Here is a 20658-nt window from a genome sequence, read left to right on the forward strand (position 1 = left end):
AGTAACAAAGGCTACCATCAGTAACACACTGCGCCGCCAGGGACTCAAATCCTGCAGTGCCAGACGTGTCCCCCTGCTTAAGCCAGTACATGTCCGGCCCATCTGAAGTTTGCTAGAGAGCATTTGGATGATCCAGAAGAGGATTGGGAGAATGTCATATGGTCAGATGAAACCAAAATAGAACTTTTTGGTAAAAACTCAACTTGTCGTGTTTGGAGGAGAAAGAATGCTGAGTTGCATCCAAAGAACACCATACCTACTGTGAAGCATGGGGGTGGAAACATCATGCTTTGGGGCTGTTTTTCTGCAAAGGGACCAGGACGACTGATCCGTGTAAACGAAAAAATGAATGGGGCCATGTATCGTGAGATTTTGAGTGAAAACCTCCTTCCATCAGCAAGGGCATTGAAGATGAAACGTGGCTGGGTCTTTCAGCATGACAATGATCCCAAACACACCGCCTGGGCAACGAAGGAGTGGCTTCGTAAGAAGCATTTCAAGGTCCTGGAGTGGCCTAGCCAGTCTCCAGATCTCAACCCCATCGAAAATCTTTGGAGTCCGTGTTGCCCAGCGACAGCCCCAAAACATTACTGCTCTAGAGGAGATCTGCATGGAGGAATGGGCCAAAATACCAGCAACAGTGTGTGAAAACCTTGTGAAGACTTACAGAAAACGTTTGACCTCTGTCATTGCCAACAAAGGGTATATAACAAAGTATTGAGATGAAATTTTGTTATTGACCAAATACTTATTTTCCACCATAATTTGCAAATAAATTATTTAAAAATCCTACAATGTGATTTTCTGGATTTTTTTCTCATGTTGTCTCTCATAGTTGAGGTATACCTATGATGAAAATTACAGGCCTCTCTTATCTTTTTAAGTGGGAGAACTTGCACAATTGGTGGCTGACTAAATACTTTTTTGCCCCACTTTGTATATATATATATATATATATATTATACTGTCTCTACTAGTCCAAGTAGGAATGGTTATTGGCTAAAGTCAATAGTCTCAAAATGGTGAAGTAATGGCAAATTAATTTGCAAAGGTGACACATCTATTTAGATTTTTGCCTGATACTTTAAAAATGTAATGTAAATGTGGTTAACTTGATAATAATAAATTTGTGTTTATTTTAAATCAGCATCTTGTTGTGAATGGTCACTGTTGTTGCCAGGTATAAGGTCGAGCCACCTGGACTTATAAAGCTGGAGAAAGAGATCGAACAGGAAGAGAAGACACCTGAACCTCCGCTCTCACCTGTACCTCCCACTTCCAATTCTCAATCTCCATCTGTTTCTCCATCTGTCTCTCCATCCATCTCTCCATTCAACAAGACCAACTCCAGCAAAAAAAGCACCGGCAAGCTATTGGATGAGGCTGTGCGTAACATTTCCCTCGTCACAAATCACTTTTGTTATCGGTAACACTGTAACTTTTAGACTGACAGATGTTTCTTTCCTTTACAATGAGAATTTAACGTTTTCATTTAACATGTAACATGTGTTTCAGGTGAAGCACATTTCTGAAGATCCACCCTGTAAGTGCCCAAATAAGTTCTGCATAGAACGACAATCACAAGGCCGTTACCGTGTTGGAGAGAAAATGCTTTTCATCAGAGTGAGTAAAAAACAAACTGTAGTCAGGGTAGATGCCATATTTACAACCCAGTCTCAATGCAAATACTTAACTCTGCTTACATGTCTGAAAAAAGGTTCCTCAACATTTTATATATTTTCTGACATAGTAAACTTGCTCAGTAGCTCACCTGATCGAGCAATGCCCTTGCGATGCAGAGCAGGTCAGGTATGAATCAGAATGAGCTTTTATTGCCAGGTATGTTTACACACACGAGGAATTTGTTTTCGTGACAGAAGCTGTCATAATAAAAAGAAGAATTAAAAAATAGAATAAGTAAATAAGGAATAAAAATATACAAATTGACAATTGTATGTACAGGTATATTATGTGCAAATTGAAATGTGTGTTAGATAAATAATTGTATACATAGTGCGTGTTCCACAATTATTGTCAGGTGTTCATGAGATGGATTGCCTGAGGGAAGAAACTGTTCCTGTGCCTGGCCGTTCTGGTGCTCAGAGCTAGTGTCGACCAGACGGCAACAGTTCAAAGAGGTAGTGTGCTGGGTGTGAGGGGTCCAGAGTGATTTTGCCAGCCCTTTTGCTCACTCTGGATGAGTACAGTTCTTGGAGAGTGGGGAGGGTTGTACCAATGATATACTCAGAACCCTCTGTAGTCCTCTGAGGTCAGATTTGGTAGCTGAGCTGAACCAGACAGTTATTGAAGTGCAGAGGACGGATTAGAACTGTTTCAGCAGCTCCTGTGGCAGGTTGAAGGAAGTTGGCGAAGGAAGTACAACCTCTGCTGGGCCTTTTTAACAATGGAGTCTATGTGAATGACCCACTTCAGGTCCTGAGAAATTGTGGTGCCCAGGAACCTGAATGACTCCACTGCAGCCACAGTGCTGTTCATGATGGTGAGTGGGGGGAGTGCAGGGGGGTTTCTCCTGAAGTCCACGATCATCTCCACTGTTTTGAGCTTGTTGAGCTCCAGGTTGTTAAGACTGCACCAGACAGCCAGCTCCGTAACCTCCTGTCTGTAAGCAGACTCACCACCGTCCTGAATGAGGCCGCTCAGTGTGATGTCGTCTGCAAACTTCAGGAGCTTGACAGAGGGGTCTTTAGATGTGCAGTCATTGGTGTACAGGGAGAATAGCAGTGGGGAGAGAACGCAGCCCTGAGGAGCTCCAGTGCTGATTATGCAGGTGCTGGATGTGTATTTCCCAGCCTCACTAGCTGCTGCCTGTCTGTCAGGAAGCTGTTGATCCACTGACAGACGGAGGTGGGCACGGAGAACTGAGTTAGTTTGGGCAGGAAGAGGTTTGGAATGATAGTGTTAAAGGCCGAGCTGAAGTCCACAAACAGGATCCTCACATAAGTCCCTGGTCTGTCTAGCTGTTGCAGAACATAATGCAGTCCCATGTTGACTGCATCATCCACAGACCTGTTTGCTCTGTAGGCAAACTGAAGAGGATCCAGTAAGGGTCCAGTAATGATCTTCAGGTGGGCCAGCACCAGTTTTTCAAAAGACTTCATGACCACAGACGTTAGAGCCACAGGCCTGTAGTCATTTAGTCCTGTAATTTTCTTTGAGATGGGGATGATAGTGGAGTGTTTGAAGCATGAAGGGACTTCACACAGCTCCAGTGATCTGTGTGAAGATGGGGGCCAGCTGGTCAGCACAGGATTTCAGACAGACTGGTGTAACACAATCTGGGCCTGGTGCTTTTTTCCTTTTCTGCTTCCGGAAGACCACGGCGCACCTCATCTTCGCTGATCTGAATTGCAGGTGTGGGGGAGAGGGGGGTTGCTGGAGGTGTTAATGGTTGTGTGGAGAGGTGTTCAGGGAGGGTGTGGGGTGTTTTTTCAAACCTGAAGTAGAACTCATTCAGATCATCTGCCAGTTGTTGATTCTCCACAGTGCTGGGGGATGGTGTCTTGTAGTTGGTGATCTCTTTCAGACCTTTCCACACTGATGCTGAGTCACTGGAAAAGAATTGAATCTCTCCAATCTGGTGAAATACGAGTAATGCTCCACCATAGAGCTCATAAAAGGAAGCTAAAATGCAGTGATTGCTACAGCAAATGCATTTTTATCTCACATTTGCTTTTTCTCGCACTATCGGTTAGATTTAGTGTAGGTGTAAACTAATTTCAAATGCAACAGAGTGTTAACCTTTGAGTGCCATTTACCAGACATTTAATTTCCGATCTACCATGACACGTACAGTACAACAACCAATGTAATAATACTGTGTTTAACTGTAAAACTGTTTTGGAGAAAACATAGTATTTAGTGCCAGGCACTGGACACTTTTTTTTATTTATTTATTTTTTCTTCCAATTTTTAACTGCTATGAAACTACAAGCAACACAATATCATTGTGTAACTATTTGTACCCACAGACACATTTTGTTTTCATGACGTGTCACCTTAAAAGTGCAGCTAAATGTACCTACAGCAACATATTTCAGGTTTTGCAGTAATGTAGGCAGTCATGTATTTCCAGTAGGGATGCACTGATACCACTTTTTTCAGAACGTGGCGATGCCAATACTTTTATTTTTGGTACTTGCCGATACAGAGTACTGTATGTCGCCGCACACTCAATCCACTCTACGTACTTTATCAACACATCAGCTATACAGGTGTGAATATTGAATGTTCAACATTATATTAATTACATACATGTGCTTTTTAGACATCCTTAATCTCTAATAATTCCATTCTACTCTCTGTTTGTTCTGTTGTCATATTTCATTGTCTGGAAATAGCACTTTTCACATGCTGTATCCGGGACATTACGAGTAATTTCGAATTATTACGAATTGATTTCCTGCGCAGTATCAGGCCAATACTGATACCAGTTTCGGTATCGGTGCATTCTTAATTTCCAGTGAGCCTGGGTTGCATATTTAGGTAGCATGTTAGCATGTTGCCAAGTTAACACACTTAATCAACACTTAAAAAAAAAAAAAGGTTTAAAAATTGACTATTCTATTGTTAGTAGTAGTAGTAGTAGTAGTAGTATTTTTGGTAGTAATATAATGAAATTAAATATTTATTATCAACATTTACTGTATCTTGCCATCTGTATCACAGGATACAGTATATGCAACTGTGTCACATTTGGCCAAAGAATGTATTTTATAGTTCTAACACCGTCCTACAGTAATTTCTAATGCAACATCCTAAATTAAATGGAACCTCACGTGACTCATCTGAAATGCTCTTCATAGGCAACAAATATGCACACCACAAAAAGTTTAGTTAACATGTTGCTAAATGCATGCTACCTTAATTTTGCACACAATGCTGCTAACTTTGTGTCAGGCAGCACCGATCCCTTGATGTGATTTCTAGATAGGCAGGTGAACCTTAATTATCTACTGCTGTGTGATCACGTTCATTATTGTGTTAAACACGCACACAAACACAGCAGTGGGGCGTCCCATAACAGCACAGACTGACACTAACTGACAAAGACCGATTAGTGAGATGGGCCTGGTCACCATGGGAACCTGTTACTTGGCAACACATGACTAAAAGATGCTTTAGGTCTGAGTTATCCTCATCGTGTATCTGTATCTGCAGTAATGCACTGATAACAGCTCTCTTGAGTGATCACATCACTCCCATCATTCATAGCTCATTAGAAACAGTGTTTAATGAGTGTTCTCACTCAATAAAAAAAAGAGATGAAGACTGGATTTGTGGCTGGGTCTTAGAAACACCTAGTTGGCTGGTAAATCCTTTATGAAATTATTTTCTTTTTTTAATTGAAAGGGGGAAAAAATCATGTTAATAATTCTGACATCTTTGTTTATAACAGCTCACTACAATTATGTTTTTTGGATAATGATGTGCTGGCGTCTAGTTAAGTTAGCTTATCTAGAGATGAAAAAGTGCTACTGGACGGAAAATGAATGGAGAAATCACAACACTCAATATGGTGGCTATAAAGATAAAAATTCCCACACTACAGTCATTTGCTGTACATTAACTAGACCAACATGACACTTTTTTTTTCCTATTAACAGTTTGTCAGTCTGAACTGATGCATTAAAGGAATAGTTCACCCAAAAATTTTAATTGAATGAAAATGTACTCACCCTCAGTCCATCTGAGATGTAGATTAATTTGTTTCTCTATCAAAATATATTTGAAAAATGTAGCATTGCATCACTTGCTCACCAATGGATCATCAGCAGTGAGTGGGTGCCGTCAGAATGAGAGTCTGACGATTATCACAATAATCCACAAGTAATCCACACCACTCCAGTCCATCAGTTAATGTCTTGTGAAGTAAAAGGCTGTTTTTCACTTCTGGTGTAAATCATTTTGCATCAAAATCAATCCACATATTTGTTTAGAGCTGTTTTTGCTTGTAAACTGTGTTTGATCTGTGCAGATTTCTCTCCTGATTCATTTTTCTTTTTTTTTTTTTTTAACTGGGGGAAGCAATGTTATAGATAGACAACTCATAGTTTAGCAAAAAGCAACAGTTTGGAACATCTTAATGGTGGATTTGTTTTTTTTACAAACACAGTTTTTCACTTCTCAAGATGTTAACTGATGGACTGGAGTGGTGTGGATTACTTGTGGATCAGCTGTTTGGACTCTCATTCTGACGGCACCCATTCACTGCAAAGGATCCATTGCTGAGCAAGTGATGCAATGCTACATTTCTCCAAATGTGATGAAGAAATAAACTCATCTACATCTTGCATGGCCTGAGTAAATGTTTCGAATTTAATGCTGATTTGAGATGACACTGAAATAACATTTGAAATGACAGAATTGCCCTGTCCACTGTTTGACATTCATAGTAGACACATTAAATGTGCTCTCATTTCCGCTCTCTCTCCATGAACTCAGTAATTTGATTCGATCAGCTTTAGCTGTCTAGACCTCATAATTACACGATTAATATTATTCCTCTTTTTCAAGTTTAGATGTCAGAGCTCGGCTTTCATTTAAAACACTGACTGCAGAGATTTATCATGTTAAACCACTGCAGCTGATATTAATTCAGTCGCCTGAGGAGAATCACATTAGTCAGTGCTGGTTTTAATTGCTCTCTGGTTGAGAAGTAAAGCAGGCTGCGTCACACAGAGATCCGTTTTTTCTTTTTTATTCCCGCTCTATCCATCTTATGACTAAAATGACTAAAATCCTTTTCTTAGCGTATTTTTGAAAGAACGAATCCTTAAAACGTGTTGCCCAGCAACCAAGGCCAAGTCAAGCAAATCATCTGCGTTCTCTTGTTCGTTTTCCAGTGAAATGAGCGAATGAATTTGTCTCAAGGACACATTCCTTTTGTGTTTGTCTTTGAAAGACCTTCCTGTTGAAATACCCCTCAGATTCCCCAGATGGTTTAGTAGTGAGTTATCAGAAAGCCGTGTTTTCATTTTGTTCTCATTTAAATACACTGTGCTTCAGTGTGTGTCGTTTGGCCCGTTGAACTTTGGTGCTCCTGAAAGAAATTGATTGTGTGTGTTCCCTATTAAGGGAGTTTTTTTCTTTTGCGATAACCTTCAACATCACAGACCTGAGCTGCTTTATATAACATACGTGTGTCTATGGTGTGTTTATATAGGGGTCCTGTGGTGACTTGTAGAGTCTGATTGCTAATATATTTGTGGCTCCGGTGCCTGAGGGCCACACAGGCACCCATCTGGAGAGGCTGACCTGTGAATGTCCCTCTGTCAGCCTGCTAAGAGCCTTATGAATCTTTAATATCATTCCCCCGCAGGGTTAATATGAGCTGCAGCTCACAGTAGGAGATTTCTCTGTTGTTGTTTATTGTATAGTGTTCATTCATTTTTCCTGTCCTCCTCGCGGATCTGTTTTTGAGAGTGTGTCTGTAGGCTACGGCTTGTTCAGCTCTTTATCCCACAGGAGAGGGTTACGGTGTGTTATCAGTGACATTTTGTCATTTCTCACCCTTTATGAAAGATTCTTTAGCAGCCTGTTCAAGGCCGCAGGGACGGAGGCTGTAATAGAGGAATGAATCACAGCTGAATTACTCCTGTGCCACTTTTTTTATTAGAACTGTGATTAACTATTATCATGTTACGGGGGGTTTGTGTATGGTGTATTCTTTAGAGCTCTATGTGTGTGCACTTTGAGAGAATTGAGCTCAGATTGATTGTAGAAGAAATTAAAATTCATTAATAATGTATTTGTGCATTAAAATTCTGTTGTAAATGTAAATCCAAACCAAAGATTCAACATTAAACTCACAAAGAAATGTCAGGCTCAAATTTCACCTCAAAATATTTTGTATCCATTAAATTAAGCCTATTTTAGGGTGATTTAAGAGTATGATTAAATTTCACTAATTTTCAATAGAACTGCATGAGAATAATAACGTTAGCTGTGTTTCCATCTCCCTGTTTTATGCACATTTTCAAGCAGGTCTCATCATCCTCAATTTCCCTCATAAGCACACACACAACTTAATATTTACTAAAGATATCTCAATTTGACTATGGGTTAGTAAAGATATTTGATACTAAGTTTTATACTACACTCTTAGGATTTTGTGGAAGTGCCATAACCACCAGAACCATTTTGGTTTCCTCCAGTGTCTGTCTTTATGAATGGATTATTGAATCATTGACATCATTGGAACAAAACACCATAGTGTTGCTTTGAGATGCACAAATGTTCATACAATAGGTAACACTCTCAATATAAACTTGTTTTGAACTGTTGTATAACATTTATATTACATTGGCAACCACACTCATGTGCCAATATTTAGGAAAATTTCACTCTTCTACCTTCTAGTCTATCTTCTACATATTTAAAAAAAAAAAAAAAAAAAAAAAAAAAACATAAAGGGATATTTTTTGCTTTCATAATTTGAATTATGGACTAGGATACGATAAATTACAATATTGTACTGGTTTTCAGTCAACTCCACCATTTTGGACCAGCATTTTGTGTCCATAATGCATCAGATGGTCAGTGAACAGACTATGGTGGTCCATGAGGACAACCTCTGAGACTAATAAAACATAAACATAAAATTGCTTAGAGCAAAAAAATAAGGCTTATTTACTGTATAAATTCTTCCAAACCATCTTGATTGGATAATCTGAGGTAATAATAGATGTTGTGACAAGCTAGTGGATTTAGACCTCTGGGGAATGTAGACACCTGAAAAAATAATTTACAGGAAATGCAGCCTCTCATCTCAGCGACTCACAGCTCTCTGCCTAGAGGGAGTTCCACAGTGGGAACCGCAGGTGACAGATCTCCAATAAAAGGGTGTGATTATGGCGCTGGAGCTGTTAAAGTAGTTTGATAGCAGAGGCTTTTTTCTCCAAATGAGCTTTCAAGAATGCCAGGATTAGGCCTAAAACACTCTTTGCAGATGCAAATGCTTGGCCAATGCACTACAAGCGCACAGTCTTGCTTAACATGTTCTGACATACTGAAAATTGAGCCTTAGTAAAAGACTATGAGTTCATGTACTTGCATATGTAATCGTTTCCTCTTGGCTCGCTCTGAGGGGGTTTGAACTAGCGGTAGCCAGGGAGTCTAGCATACTAACGAAGACGTTAAAGACCGCAGCCAATAGCATGCCTCTTGTAGCCAGGAAAGAGAGATTTACCTGCACAACTATATCGTACCAGCTGGCCTCCCCCATCTGGGTCACGGCACCACTGTAACTGGTTCCACATGATCCTTTTCCAGCAGAGCTCAAATTGGCGATAACTGGGATGTGAATTGGGCACACTAATGAGGATGCTAATGGGACTGAAGTTTACCAAGGGATTGACGTTTACCCGCACAGCTCTCTCAAACCAGCTGGCCTCTATTACACTCATATCCATCCGGGTCATGGCACCACTTTATTTAATCAGTTCTACGCATACCGGTTTTAGCCCAGCTACTGGCTTTGAAGTTGGATGTACTTGGAAGTGTTGCTAACGTAATTTTCTAAGCCACAGGCCTCCATTATGCCAGACTTTGTCAACCTATTTGTGATATACAGTTATGTATGCATTAATCCGGATGCAAAGTTGGCAAGTCCCATTCAACTACGTTAACATCATATTCCTGCAGCGCTAACAAACGTCACTTTTCAAGGGGGTCAAAGTGTTCAAATGCCACGCATCTCACCTCTCGAGGATTGCAATCCAGCAAGAGATGCTCAAAATAAAGCTTGGGAAGCTAAAAGTGTCTACTTTCACATACTTGTGAATGTTTATCTTTCTTGAACTGTAAATGTCTATCAGTAAAGTCGTTGTCTCTGTCTCTCTAGATGCTGCATAATAAACATGTGATGGTGCGAGTTGGTGGTGGCTGGGAGACGTTCGAGAGCTACCTGCTGAAGCATGACCCGTGTCGCATGCTCCAGATCTCTCGTGTAGAAGGCAAGATCTCGCCCATCTCCGGCAAATCTCCCAACATTAAAGACCTCGCGCCCGACAGCTACCTGGTAGTGGCGGCCCACTACAAAAGCAAGAAGTAAAGAAGAAATGTCCTAAAGAAACAATGACTTTTAACATAGCTTTGAAGCACAGCTCACTGGCTAGCCTTTGTAGATGACACAAGGACACATGGACTTCTACTGGCTTCTAGAACTAAAAATTTAAAACAGAAAAACAAATCATAATACATAAATAACAGTGTAGATCAGTTAGTTTGTGCATAACAAAGATACTGAACTGGAACTGGAATCCAGAAACAAGGCTGTTTTATTTCTTACATTTCTTTTTAACCTCTTATTGTTTAATTGATTAAATATAAATTGCATAATAACATTTTACATTCAATAGTGTCTATATGGAATGAAATCGCTGGATGAATTCAAGTATGTACTTCTACCCTGGTGGCTATTCTTTTTAGTGCTTCCTATACTAACAATATTAATGACTTTTTATGGGAGTATTATTATGTTCTGTTGATGTCATGATATACTTTCTGACATTTATTGTATTATACTGTGCTGACCTTGCTGTGTTGGAGAATGTAATATGTTCATGCAGTGTTGGGGGTGACGCATTACAAGTAAAGCGAGTTACATAATCAGATTACTTTTTCACATAACTAGTAAAGGAATGCATTACTTTAGAAGTTACTTTTTCAGATAAGTAGTGCAAGTTACTTAGTTTTCCTATTTATTCATTGACATCTCTCCTGTCTCGTGTTGAGAGAAATTGTGAGTGAGAGGCAGCGGCACTTTCTTTAATTTGATTTTTGGCGTGAAAGGCCATTACAGTTGGCAAAAATCTAACTTTTGTGTTAAGAAGCAAGCCGGGCCCATGAGACAAAAAGTAGTGCATTACTTTCCATTAAAAGTAACTAAGTAATGCAATATTGTAATGCATTAGTTTTAAAAGTAACTTTCCCCAACACTGTTCATCCCAAACATCAGAACAGGAAGAAATGTGATGGAAGTGACTATGACAGTAGAACAGTGGTTGGAATATGAGAAACTGCTGATCTCCTGGGATCACCCAGTGAGCGACAGTTCTGTATAAGGTCAAGGGAGAATGGCCAGACCTTGGATCACAACAGTGTAAAGCAGAAGAACATGTCTGGATGACCATCACATCAATCTCTGGAAGAAAAGAAAACTTGTAACATCACTTCAGTGTAATCTCCAGAATTTGTAAGGATCTTTTCAAGCACCTTGCTGAATCGAGGTGTAACTAACAAAGTGAGCACTGTGTTATTTGCAGTATAATAATAAGAGGCCAGAGTTCATCAGTTACAAAGCAAAGGAAATGTATCAGTTTTGTAACAAATGCTTGGTTGTTCAATCAAACACAATCTTTATTTAAGCAATGACTCTTTGCAGATGTGCTTCTAAAACAGGTCCTGATCCCTAATTCCGAAAGTGTTCTGCTGCCCTCTACTGGTAAACATGAACATTGCAATACTTTTTCTGATTTATTGTATTATTGTTATACAGTGTCTGTATGTTGATAACCCATACTGAATGAAACCTGGAAAGATATATCAGTTGATTACTTGGTTCAAATCTGTTTCGCTGCCACGAGCATTGAGTGAGTAGCTGTAGGCAGAGGAAACAACTCATGAGCATAACATAAAAGAAATGCATTAAAGGCAATATGATGAGTTTCAATATATACAATATATTCCACACCACCCACTATAGCTCAGGCTGCTACAGTCACTGCTGCATGGCCCAGACACATGGATGTTGAGTTTAAATGCGGTAAGTTAAGATTTTCTTAACTGAAGACAACCGAAGCCCTGCGTCTGATAAGATAAAGTGATGCACATTCAATTCGGTTCATAAGAACAGCAAGTCATACAATCAACAGGCAGTGAAAGTGCTAACTGACATAATATCCATTATTATTATACGTCAAGTTCGGACCAATCGCAAAATGCACTATGAGCTTACAACCAAAACACGCCGGTAACTGATGCATAAATATAAATGGCTAAATATATATTAAATTATCCAAAATCCAATATAAAAGCTGTTTTTTCATTTGTATAAATGTGTATTAAAATGACATTCAGATCTCAGTTTTGAGGATTCTATTAATGTTAAAAATAGAAAGCACATCGGTACAAAAGCTGCGTGTGTGAAATGATGCATGAACACAAACTGAACTGGTTGTGGGAAAAAAGAAAAGAAAAAAAAAACATGAATTGCTTAAGTCCCATAAAACCACTGGCTAGCTCATTTAAAGGGGTGTGGCCTGAATGCACTCTGGCCAATCAGAAGGCCTGGAGGATGAGGAGTTTTGTGCAGGAGCTTGGCAAAAATTCTAGTCTCTATGCAAACTCCCCTGGCTAGTGTACACTTCAAAATAAGAACCGAAAGAATGAAGAGTTTTAAGAATCTCTCAAGTCAGCGGGAAATACTGCAGATGAAGGTTGACCCCCGATGTAGACACACCAGCGATCTTCCCTTCAGCCTGTGTTAGCCAACCTGCCACTGGAGAGAAAGAGAGAGAGAAACAATCTGGACCTATCATGTGCAATAGAAAAATAATCATAATGGTCTTCATGAGTTTGAGGAACTCACATCAAATATCAATGAAAGACGATACCTAACCTTTAGGAAATGTTGTCCAGCTCAGAGGGTCAAACCAAATATTATATGAAATAAATTCTATTTATTTTATATGAGGTTTGCAGTTTTGCAAGTTTGTCATCTGTATCTACATTCAACTCCTATAAAATCTTGTTGTTTTTTTTAATTGCTATATGGTTAGATAAAACCATTAAATTACTTTACGCAATAAATACGATTTTTTTAAAATGTTTTGTTTAACAAGGCTGCATTTGTTCAATAAATATAATTCAAATTTAAATGTTAGTTTGATGAAATACTAATATTTATTTATGCGATGGAAAGCTGAATTTTCAGCATCATTACTCCAGTCTTCAGTGTCACATGATCCCTCAGAAGTCATTCTAATATGCTGATTTAGTGCTCAATAAACATTTATTATGTTATATATTACATTATTATTATTATCCATATCTTATATGTTGAATGATGTTGATGTGCTGCATAACATTTTTTTGGAAACTTTTTGTTCAGGATTCTTCGATTAATAAATTGCATTTATTTAAACTATTTAAATTTTGTAACATACCGTAAACATCTTTACAGTCACTTCTGATAAATTTCATGCTGAATAAAAATAAAAAAATACTGATTATTAAAAAAATGCATATTACTGACCCTGAACATTTGAATGGTAGTTGATTTTTTTTCTCTCTCTCTCTCTTTTTTTTTTTTTTTGAAGTGATACTGATTCATGCATTAAAACTGAATTATAACTGTATTTTGACCTCTGATGTGGGACATCTGATACAGACTTTTTGATAAAAAATACCTATTGTCATGCTAGAGTATTTAACATACTCTAAATATATTTATTACATAATACATATTAAATAATATTAATGGGACACAAATTTGTCCTCTATTTGTGTAAATAATAAAAATGTAAACAATGCATGTACCTTTAGCCCGCCGCCTCCAGAAGGTACAGAGTTCAATGTCTGTTTCTCCGTATCTTCTTGTTTCTTCTTTTTCCTCTCCAAGGCTTCTGGGTTTTTGATACCTCTGTAGGTGGTCTACACACAGATCAGACAAAATGTAGCTACCACACCATACATGCTCCCATATTCAGCGAGAGCAACAGTATTTCAGAGATAAATCTGTCCAGTATTTGCAGTGTGTGATATTATTCAGTGTTCACGTGCCGAATCATAGTGTGCCATAAACAAGCTGGAAATGTTAGTGCACAGTGTGCAAAAACTAAAACTACCATCTACAATAATACTGGACACTGAAACATAACTGCCCTGACCAACTAGCCGATCAGAAGAAATAATCATATTTTATCAGACTGTATGGCAACAAGCACTGTGACATTACAGCAGCAGCAAGAATCGAGGTCATTCTGAGATCTCACAGATGTCTGTGGTGGTGTTTCAGCCGTACAGGGTTTGAGGAGACAGCAGAATGAGGACCTGTACTTACCGTGCCGCTTTAGCACCTCTGTGTTTTGCCTTAAACCTCTAAGAGACAGTAAAATAGCCCAGCAATCACATGTGGCCAAATTAAAAGCACTACTCCATAAAACACTTGGTTATTTTAAAAGAATCATGTAGCCTTGAAAAAACTGAAGAATGAATAAAAGCACTAAAATGTAGATATAATGAGTACAACAAAACAGTTATTATAAAGTGATACCTATAGATTACAGTAACGAATATATGTTCTGTGGTGCCAGTTACATAATCAATGCTATAAATTTGATCATTTGTGGAAGAGGAGAATGTGTAAAGCCTCAGTGACCACCAACTCAGGTCATCATAATCGCTCAAATCCTGAGTTTGTCCCGATCCAGAAATAATAATGGCTCAGATCTCCACCGATATTTTAGAAACGGGGTATTTCGTGTTCACGTTGTGGTCATTTTCAGCTTAAGTTAAATAAAGTGTTGATCTAACAACAGCTCTTTTCTAAGGTGCTTGCAAAACTTATTTGTACTTGTAAATGTCTATTTCACAATATAGAAACTAAACTAAACAGCAAGTAAAATGGTTACAGCATGGTTACTACCCATTTCTGTGTGTAATGCTGTCAGACATCAGTGTTACATCACCTCTTTCTGTCTCTTCTCTGCAGCCTCTGCTAGCTGTCTTCTCCTTGTGTCCTGTGGAAAAAAGAGAAATAATTTGCTCAAAAACAGACAAATGTATAGACCCAAGTCTTGACAAATATATATATATATATATATATATTGTGACGGGAGGAGCCAACGACAGACACAGTGGGTGTGGCGTCAGGCCTCGGAGAGCTTTTATTAACAAAATAAAGTGTCCAGGGAAGAAGTGTCCAAAATAAACAGGGGTCTGGTGTCCTCGCCGTGCTGCGGGGCTCGTGAAGGAGGGCAGTGTTCCAGGAGGAAGGGTCCAGGAAGGGCGGAGTCCGGCGGCCGCACGCGCTCCCACTCGGGTCCGGGCGCGAGGGCGGCGGCTTCATCACAGCGGCGGCTCTTACACGCCGCCCACGGCCTTTGGTAGGACTTGTACGGCCCGACATCCTGGTCCGACGGCCGTAATACGGGTGCGGCTTTCGTCCGGACCGCGGGTTCGGCAGCTCACGCTCGTGGCGCGATGTCCCTCACGCACCCTTCCTGGACCCACGAGGACACCAGCGTGCATGCACGGGGAAGAGACCGGTCTCGAGGAGAGGCGCTGGGCATTTAACAGCGGCGGTGATGAGGCTTCATTCAGTCCAGCTGTGCCTGCATGCACGCTGGTGTCCTCGTGGGTCCAGGAAGGGAGCGAGGGACTTCCGCGCCACCGAAGACGTGAGCTGCCGAACCCGCGGTCCGGACGAAGCCGCACCAGACACGGCCGCCGGACCAGGATGTCGGGCCGCATAAGTCCTACCAAAGGCCGTGGACGACGTGTAAGAGCCGCCGCTGTGATGAAGCCGCCGCCCGCGCCCGGACCCGAGTGGGAGCGGCGGCCGCCGGACTCCGCCTTCCTGGACCCACGAGGACACCAGCGTGCATGCACGGGGAAGAGACCGGTCTCTTCCCCGTGCATGCACGCTGGTGTCCTCGTGGGTCCAGGAAGGGCGGAGTCCGGCGGCCGCACGCGCTCCCACTCGGGTCCGGGCGCGAGGGCGGCGGCTTCATCACAGCGGCGGCTCTTACACGCCGCCCACGGCCTTTGGTAGGACTTGTACGGCCCGACATCCTGGTCCGACGGCCGTAATACGGGTGCGGCTTTCGTCCGGACCGCGGGTTCGGCAGCTCACGCTCGGTGGCGCGATGTCCCTCACGCACCCTTCCTGGACCCTTCCTCCTGGAACACTGCCCTCCTTCACGAGCCCCGCAGCACGACGAGGACACCAGACCCCTGTTTATTTTGGACACTTCTTCCCTGGACACTTTATTTTGTTAATAAAAGCCTCTCCGAGGCCTGACGCCACACCCACTGTGTCTGTCGTTGGCTCCTCCGTCACAATATATATATATATTTTTTTTTTTTTTTTTTTTTTTTTTTTTTTTTGAAGTGATACTGATTCATGCATTAAAACTGAATTATAACTGTATTTTGACCTCTGATGTGGGACATCTGATACAGACTTTTGATAAAAATACCTATTGTCATGCTAGAGTATTTAACATACTCTAAATATATTTATTACATAATACATATTAAATAATATTAATGGGACACAAATTTGTCCTATATTTGTGTAAATAATAAAATGTAAACAATGCATGTACCTTTAGCCGCCGCCTCCAGAAGGTACATTGTTCAAGGTCTGTTTCTCCGTATCTTCTTGTTTCTTCTTTTCCTCTCCAAGGCTTCTGGGTTTTTGATACCTCTGTAGGTGGTCTACACACAGATCAGACAAAATGTAGCTACCACACCATACATGCTCCCATATTCAGCGAGAGCAACAGTATTTCAGAGATAAATCTGTCCAGTATTTGCAGTGTGTGATATTATTCAGTGTTCACGTGCCGAATCATAGTGTGCCATAAACAAGCTGGAAATGTTAGTGCACAGTGTGCAAAAACTAAAACTACCATCTACAATAATACTGGACACTGAAACATAACTGCCCTGACCAACTAGCCGATCAGAAGAAATAATCATATTTTATCAGACTGTATGGCAACAAGCACTGTGACATTACAGCAGCAGCAAGAATCGAGGTCATTCTGAGATCTCACAGATGTCTGTGGTGGTGTTTCAGCCGTACAGGGTTTGAGGAGACAGCAGAATGAGGACCTGTACTTACCGTGCCGCTTTAGCACCTCTGTGCTTTGCCTTAAACCTCTAAGAGACAGTAAAATAGCCCAGCAATCACATGTGGCCAAATTAAAAGCACTACTCCATAAAACACTTGGTTATTTTAAAAGAATCATGTAGCCTTGAAAAAACTGAAGAATGAATAAAAGCACTAAAATGTAGATATAACGAGTACAACAAAACAGTTATTATAAAGTGATATCTATAGATTACAGTAACGAATATATGTTCTGTGGTGCCAGTTACATAATCAATGCTATAAATTTGATCATTTGTGGAAGAGGAGAATGTGTAAAGCCTCAGTGACCACCAACTCAGGTCATCATAATCGCTCAAATCCTGAGATTGTCCCGATCCAGAAATAATAATGGCTCAGATCTCCACCGATATTTTAGAAACGGGGTATTTCGTGTTCACGTTGTGGTCATTTTCAGCTTAAGTTAAATAAAGTGTTGATCTAACAACAGCTCTTTTCTAAGGTGCTTGCAAAACTTATTTGTACTTGTAAATGTCTATTTCACAATATAGAAACTAAACTAAACAGCAAGTAAAATGGTTACAGCATGGTTACTACCCATTTCTGTGTGTAATGCTGTCAGACATCAGTGTTACATCACCTCTTTCTGTCTCTTCTCTGCAGCCTCTGCTAGCTGTCTTCTCCTTGTGTCCTGTGGAAAAAAGAGAAATAATTTGCTCAAAAACAGACAAATGTATAGACCCAAGTCTTGACAAATATATATATATATATTTTTTTTTTTTACTGGCATTTTATTCATTTTAAACTAATAATCAATTTAAAACAATTTCTTCTTATAATTAATATAGCTGATTGTAAATTAATGAACTGTAGCAAACCTCATGAAGTTGGTAATTCTATACTTCAATATCTGTGTTTTCATAATTTTGATGACTTTGGTAATGACGAACCATTATGTTTGCATTCTCTCTCTCCTTTTGTTTTTGTTAAGGAAAGAGAAACAATACTGTACAAAACCCTTCAGGAGAACTTTAAAGTTTCCAAAAAAAAAACATAAACAAGAACACACTAACACAAGCAAAATAAACAAATTAATGAATAAACTAAAATGTATATATTAAAAATAATAATAAAAATAATGATTTAAACTATATTAATTAAAAAAAAAGTAATAATTAAAATAAAATAAAATGGAAAACATTGACCAGCCAGGGAAAGTGGACTAATAGTCATATTAGCTAAGAAATATTTATTTATTTATTTATTGTTATTATTACCAGTTAAACAATTAGAATAAAAAATGAGGATATATTCCATGTTGGAAGAGTTAGTTTACCCTAATAGCAAATAATATATTTTAAATAAAGATTTGGCAACAATTAGGCCAAGTGGGTTTAAATTACACCGACATTTCTGATTTTTTCCGCAATAAACAGTACTAACATTTCATCATTATGTTTTCATTCATAATGTCACGGAAAGCCGTTCTGGCCTTGTGTTTGACTGTGGAATGAACACAGTAATGTTAGTTCTCAAACATGACTGGACATGCCATATCAGGGAAGTCTAACAGTTAAAGATGTAAAGCAGATGAAAGCATAGATAAATGTATTACAGTACTCACGGGGTCTGGTGTGACTACCACATCCTCAGCTCCACTCAGACAGGGTAAACACATCCCCATACTGATGTTCAATGAAGCACAGGCACAAATAAAACCCTTTTCAGCCAAATCAGAGTAACCTTGAGCACCTATGAGGAGCCAGGCCGCTGAGATGATGTCTCTAACAGTCTAACAGCGTTTATATGCTGCTATAAAGCCTCTATGAAAGCTGCTTGAACCGAACTGGCAATGTAAACAAAGCTGTGCTGAACTACTTTAGCCAGCTACCGCTACCGCTAAATAACCTTTACCACACTAACAGACTAATGTAACCTTCAGCGAACCTCTTTCTCACGCCTCCCGACATTTGTTTTTGGTTTGCTGTATAAATACGATGTATTACTTCAGCTGAAAGTGTAGCTGTCAGGATGACAGTATTACAACAGCTCCGGTAGTCGAGGGAAGTGAGCTCAACAGCGCCATGCTGCCGTATGGAGTCAAATTACTGCCACTACTGTAGCGACGGTAGCCCATAGTCCCATTGTACTTTGAAACTGTACCATGGTACTGAATGATCACCAAAGAACATGTTTGTCGCTAGTAACTGCTAGATATTTGTGTGGGTATAGTTTGTGAATCTGAGATAGCCTAATAGCCCGGACATTACTAATAAAATTGTACTATAGCTGCAGCATAGGCAAGAATCTATAAACAAACAAACACACAAACAAATAAATAAATAAACATGATTGATCAGTTAGGCTATGAATTTACAAAGAATGTGGTATACATTTTCAAAGCTAAAAACACAATTGCGTTTATTATTTTATTATGGCATATTTAACCAATCAAATGCACTTTCTTTCAGTAGGCTATGTTGACACAACATGGAAGAAAAGTAGATAACGCCTTGTGAAAGTATTCAACCCTTTCATTGATTTTTTGTTTTGTTTTGTTTTGTTTTTTCAAATTTTGTTATGTTGCTGCCCTATTTTGAACTGCTTTAAATTACTTTTTTTTTCTACACTCCATACACCATAATGGCAAAGCAAAAAAACAGGGTTTTATAACAGCTTTGCAAATTTATTACAAATAAAACAAACTTAAAAGATTCCATTGCATAAGTATTCAAACCCTTATCTGGGACACTTGAAATTTAGCTCAGGAGCATTCATATTGCTTGTAGATGTTACTACACTTTGAGTGAACTTAACCTGTGGCACATTCAATTGAATGGGTATGATTTGGAAAGGCGCACATGCCTTAATAAAAGCTCTAACAGCTGAAAATGCATATCAGAGCAAAAAGCAAGCCCTGAGGTCAAAATAACTGCTTGTAGAGCTCAGAGACAGGCTTGCATCAAGCCACACATCTGGGGAAGAGTTCAGAAAAAAACTTCTGCAGCATTGAAGGGTCACAGAAGAATGTCTCTGTTATCCTTAACAGAAGAAGTTTGAAACAACCAGGACTCTTCCTAGAGCTGGCCTCCTGGCCAAACTGAGCAACTGATGGAGAAGGGCTTTGTTTAGTGTGATGACTAAAGAACCTGATGTTTCACTCTAGTTGAGATCCATGATCATATGTGGAGATAGGAGAAACCTACAGAAGGACAAACATCACTGCAACCCTCCACCGATCTGTGCTTTAGGGCCAAACTCATGAACACATGAAAACACACTTTGAATTTGCAAAGAGCCCTTCATTCACTGGCCTTTAACGATGTTTCTGTTTGTTCACCTTCTATTCTATGAATCTGTCAGTAGAACCTGTTAGGGTCATAATCACTGCACACTGCACTCAAAATACAGCACTTATGGCACAGTAAACTATAACACAGGACAAATACATTATTGATGGGAGGCTGTTGTTAGCAGCATCAGATCCGGAATACCGTTGCATTATCTGTGCTTGTAAATTTGTTCGCAAATGTACAGTATGTAAAACTCCACCCCATCTGTGGTTGCTGAGCACAAATATACATCACTGTGGGCTCAGAACTGCTGTCAGCGTTTCTGCTGAATATAACTTTATTACACTAGTTCAAAATGTCACAATGGACAAACATCAGTGGTAAGGGACTTGAAATTTGTTTGCAATAGAGATGCAGTTTCAGCCAATCCCGTCCGAGCGCTGGGATGCTTGCAGTGAGGCAGAAAGCTTTGAGCTGGGGAAATGGCCAGGACCTTCGTCATCA

The 20658-nt window shown here is 39.7% G+C and overlaps 2 protein-coding genes across 4 annotated transcripts in view; one reads left to right on the plus strand and one right to left on the minus strand.

Moving 5' to 3' along the window:
• Positions 1–10072, plus strand: part of LOC131534318 (growth arrest-specific protein 2) — a 41545-nt gene extending 31473 nt beyond the window's left edge. Inside the window, exons 6-8 of the mRNA XM_058767148.1 lie at positions 1181–1385; positions 1516–1623; positions 9863–10072. Coding sequence (XP_058623131.1) covers positions 1181–1385; positions 1516–1623; positions 9863–10072 — 523 coding nt within the window. The remainder of the gene's footprint in view (positions 1–1180; positions 1386–1515; positions 1624–9862) is intronic.
• A 62-nt stretch (positions 10073–10134) lies between these two features.
• Positions 10135–18960, minus strand: svip (small VCP interacting protein). 3 transcript variants are annotated; one of them, XR_009269338.1, is made up of 5 exons: positions 18486–18960; positions 17502–17552; positions 16874–16911; positions 13561–13674; positions 12381–12520 (listed from the first exon to the last, which is right to left on the minus strand). XR_009269338.1 is itself a non-coding variant. In XM_058767218.1 (4 exons), the coding sequence occupies exons 1-4, from the start codon at positions 18543–18545 to the stop codon at positions 12506–12508; spliced, it is 240 nt and encodes a 79-aa protein (XP_058623201.1). In that variant the 5' UTR covers positions 18546–18959; the 3' UTR covers positions 10135–12505. The 3 variants fall into 3 exon arrangements, 1 of the variants encoding a protein (XP_058623201.1); XM_058767218.1 differs by lacking the exon at positions 16874–16911 and having other exon boundaries at positions 10135–12520; positions 18486–18959; XR_009269337.1 differs by lacking the exons at positions 12381–12520; positions 13561–13674; positions 16874–16911 and adding an exon at positions 16338–16464 and having other exon boundaries at positions 18486–18956.
• Positions 18961–20658: the final 1698 nt, after the last annotated feature.

Source organism: Onychostoma macrolepis, chromosome 25, assembly GCF_012432095.1.
Source record: "Onychostoma macrolepis isolate SWU-2019 chromosome 25, ASM1243209v1, whole genome shotgun sequence".
NCBI lineage: Eukaryota > Metazoa > Chordata > Actinopteri > Cypriniformes > Cyprinidae > Onychostoma > Onychostoma macrolepis.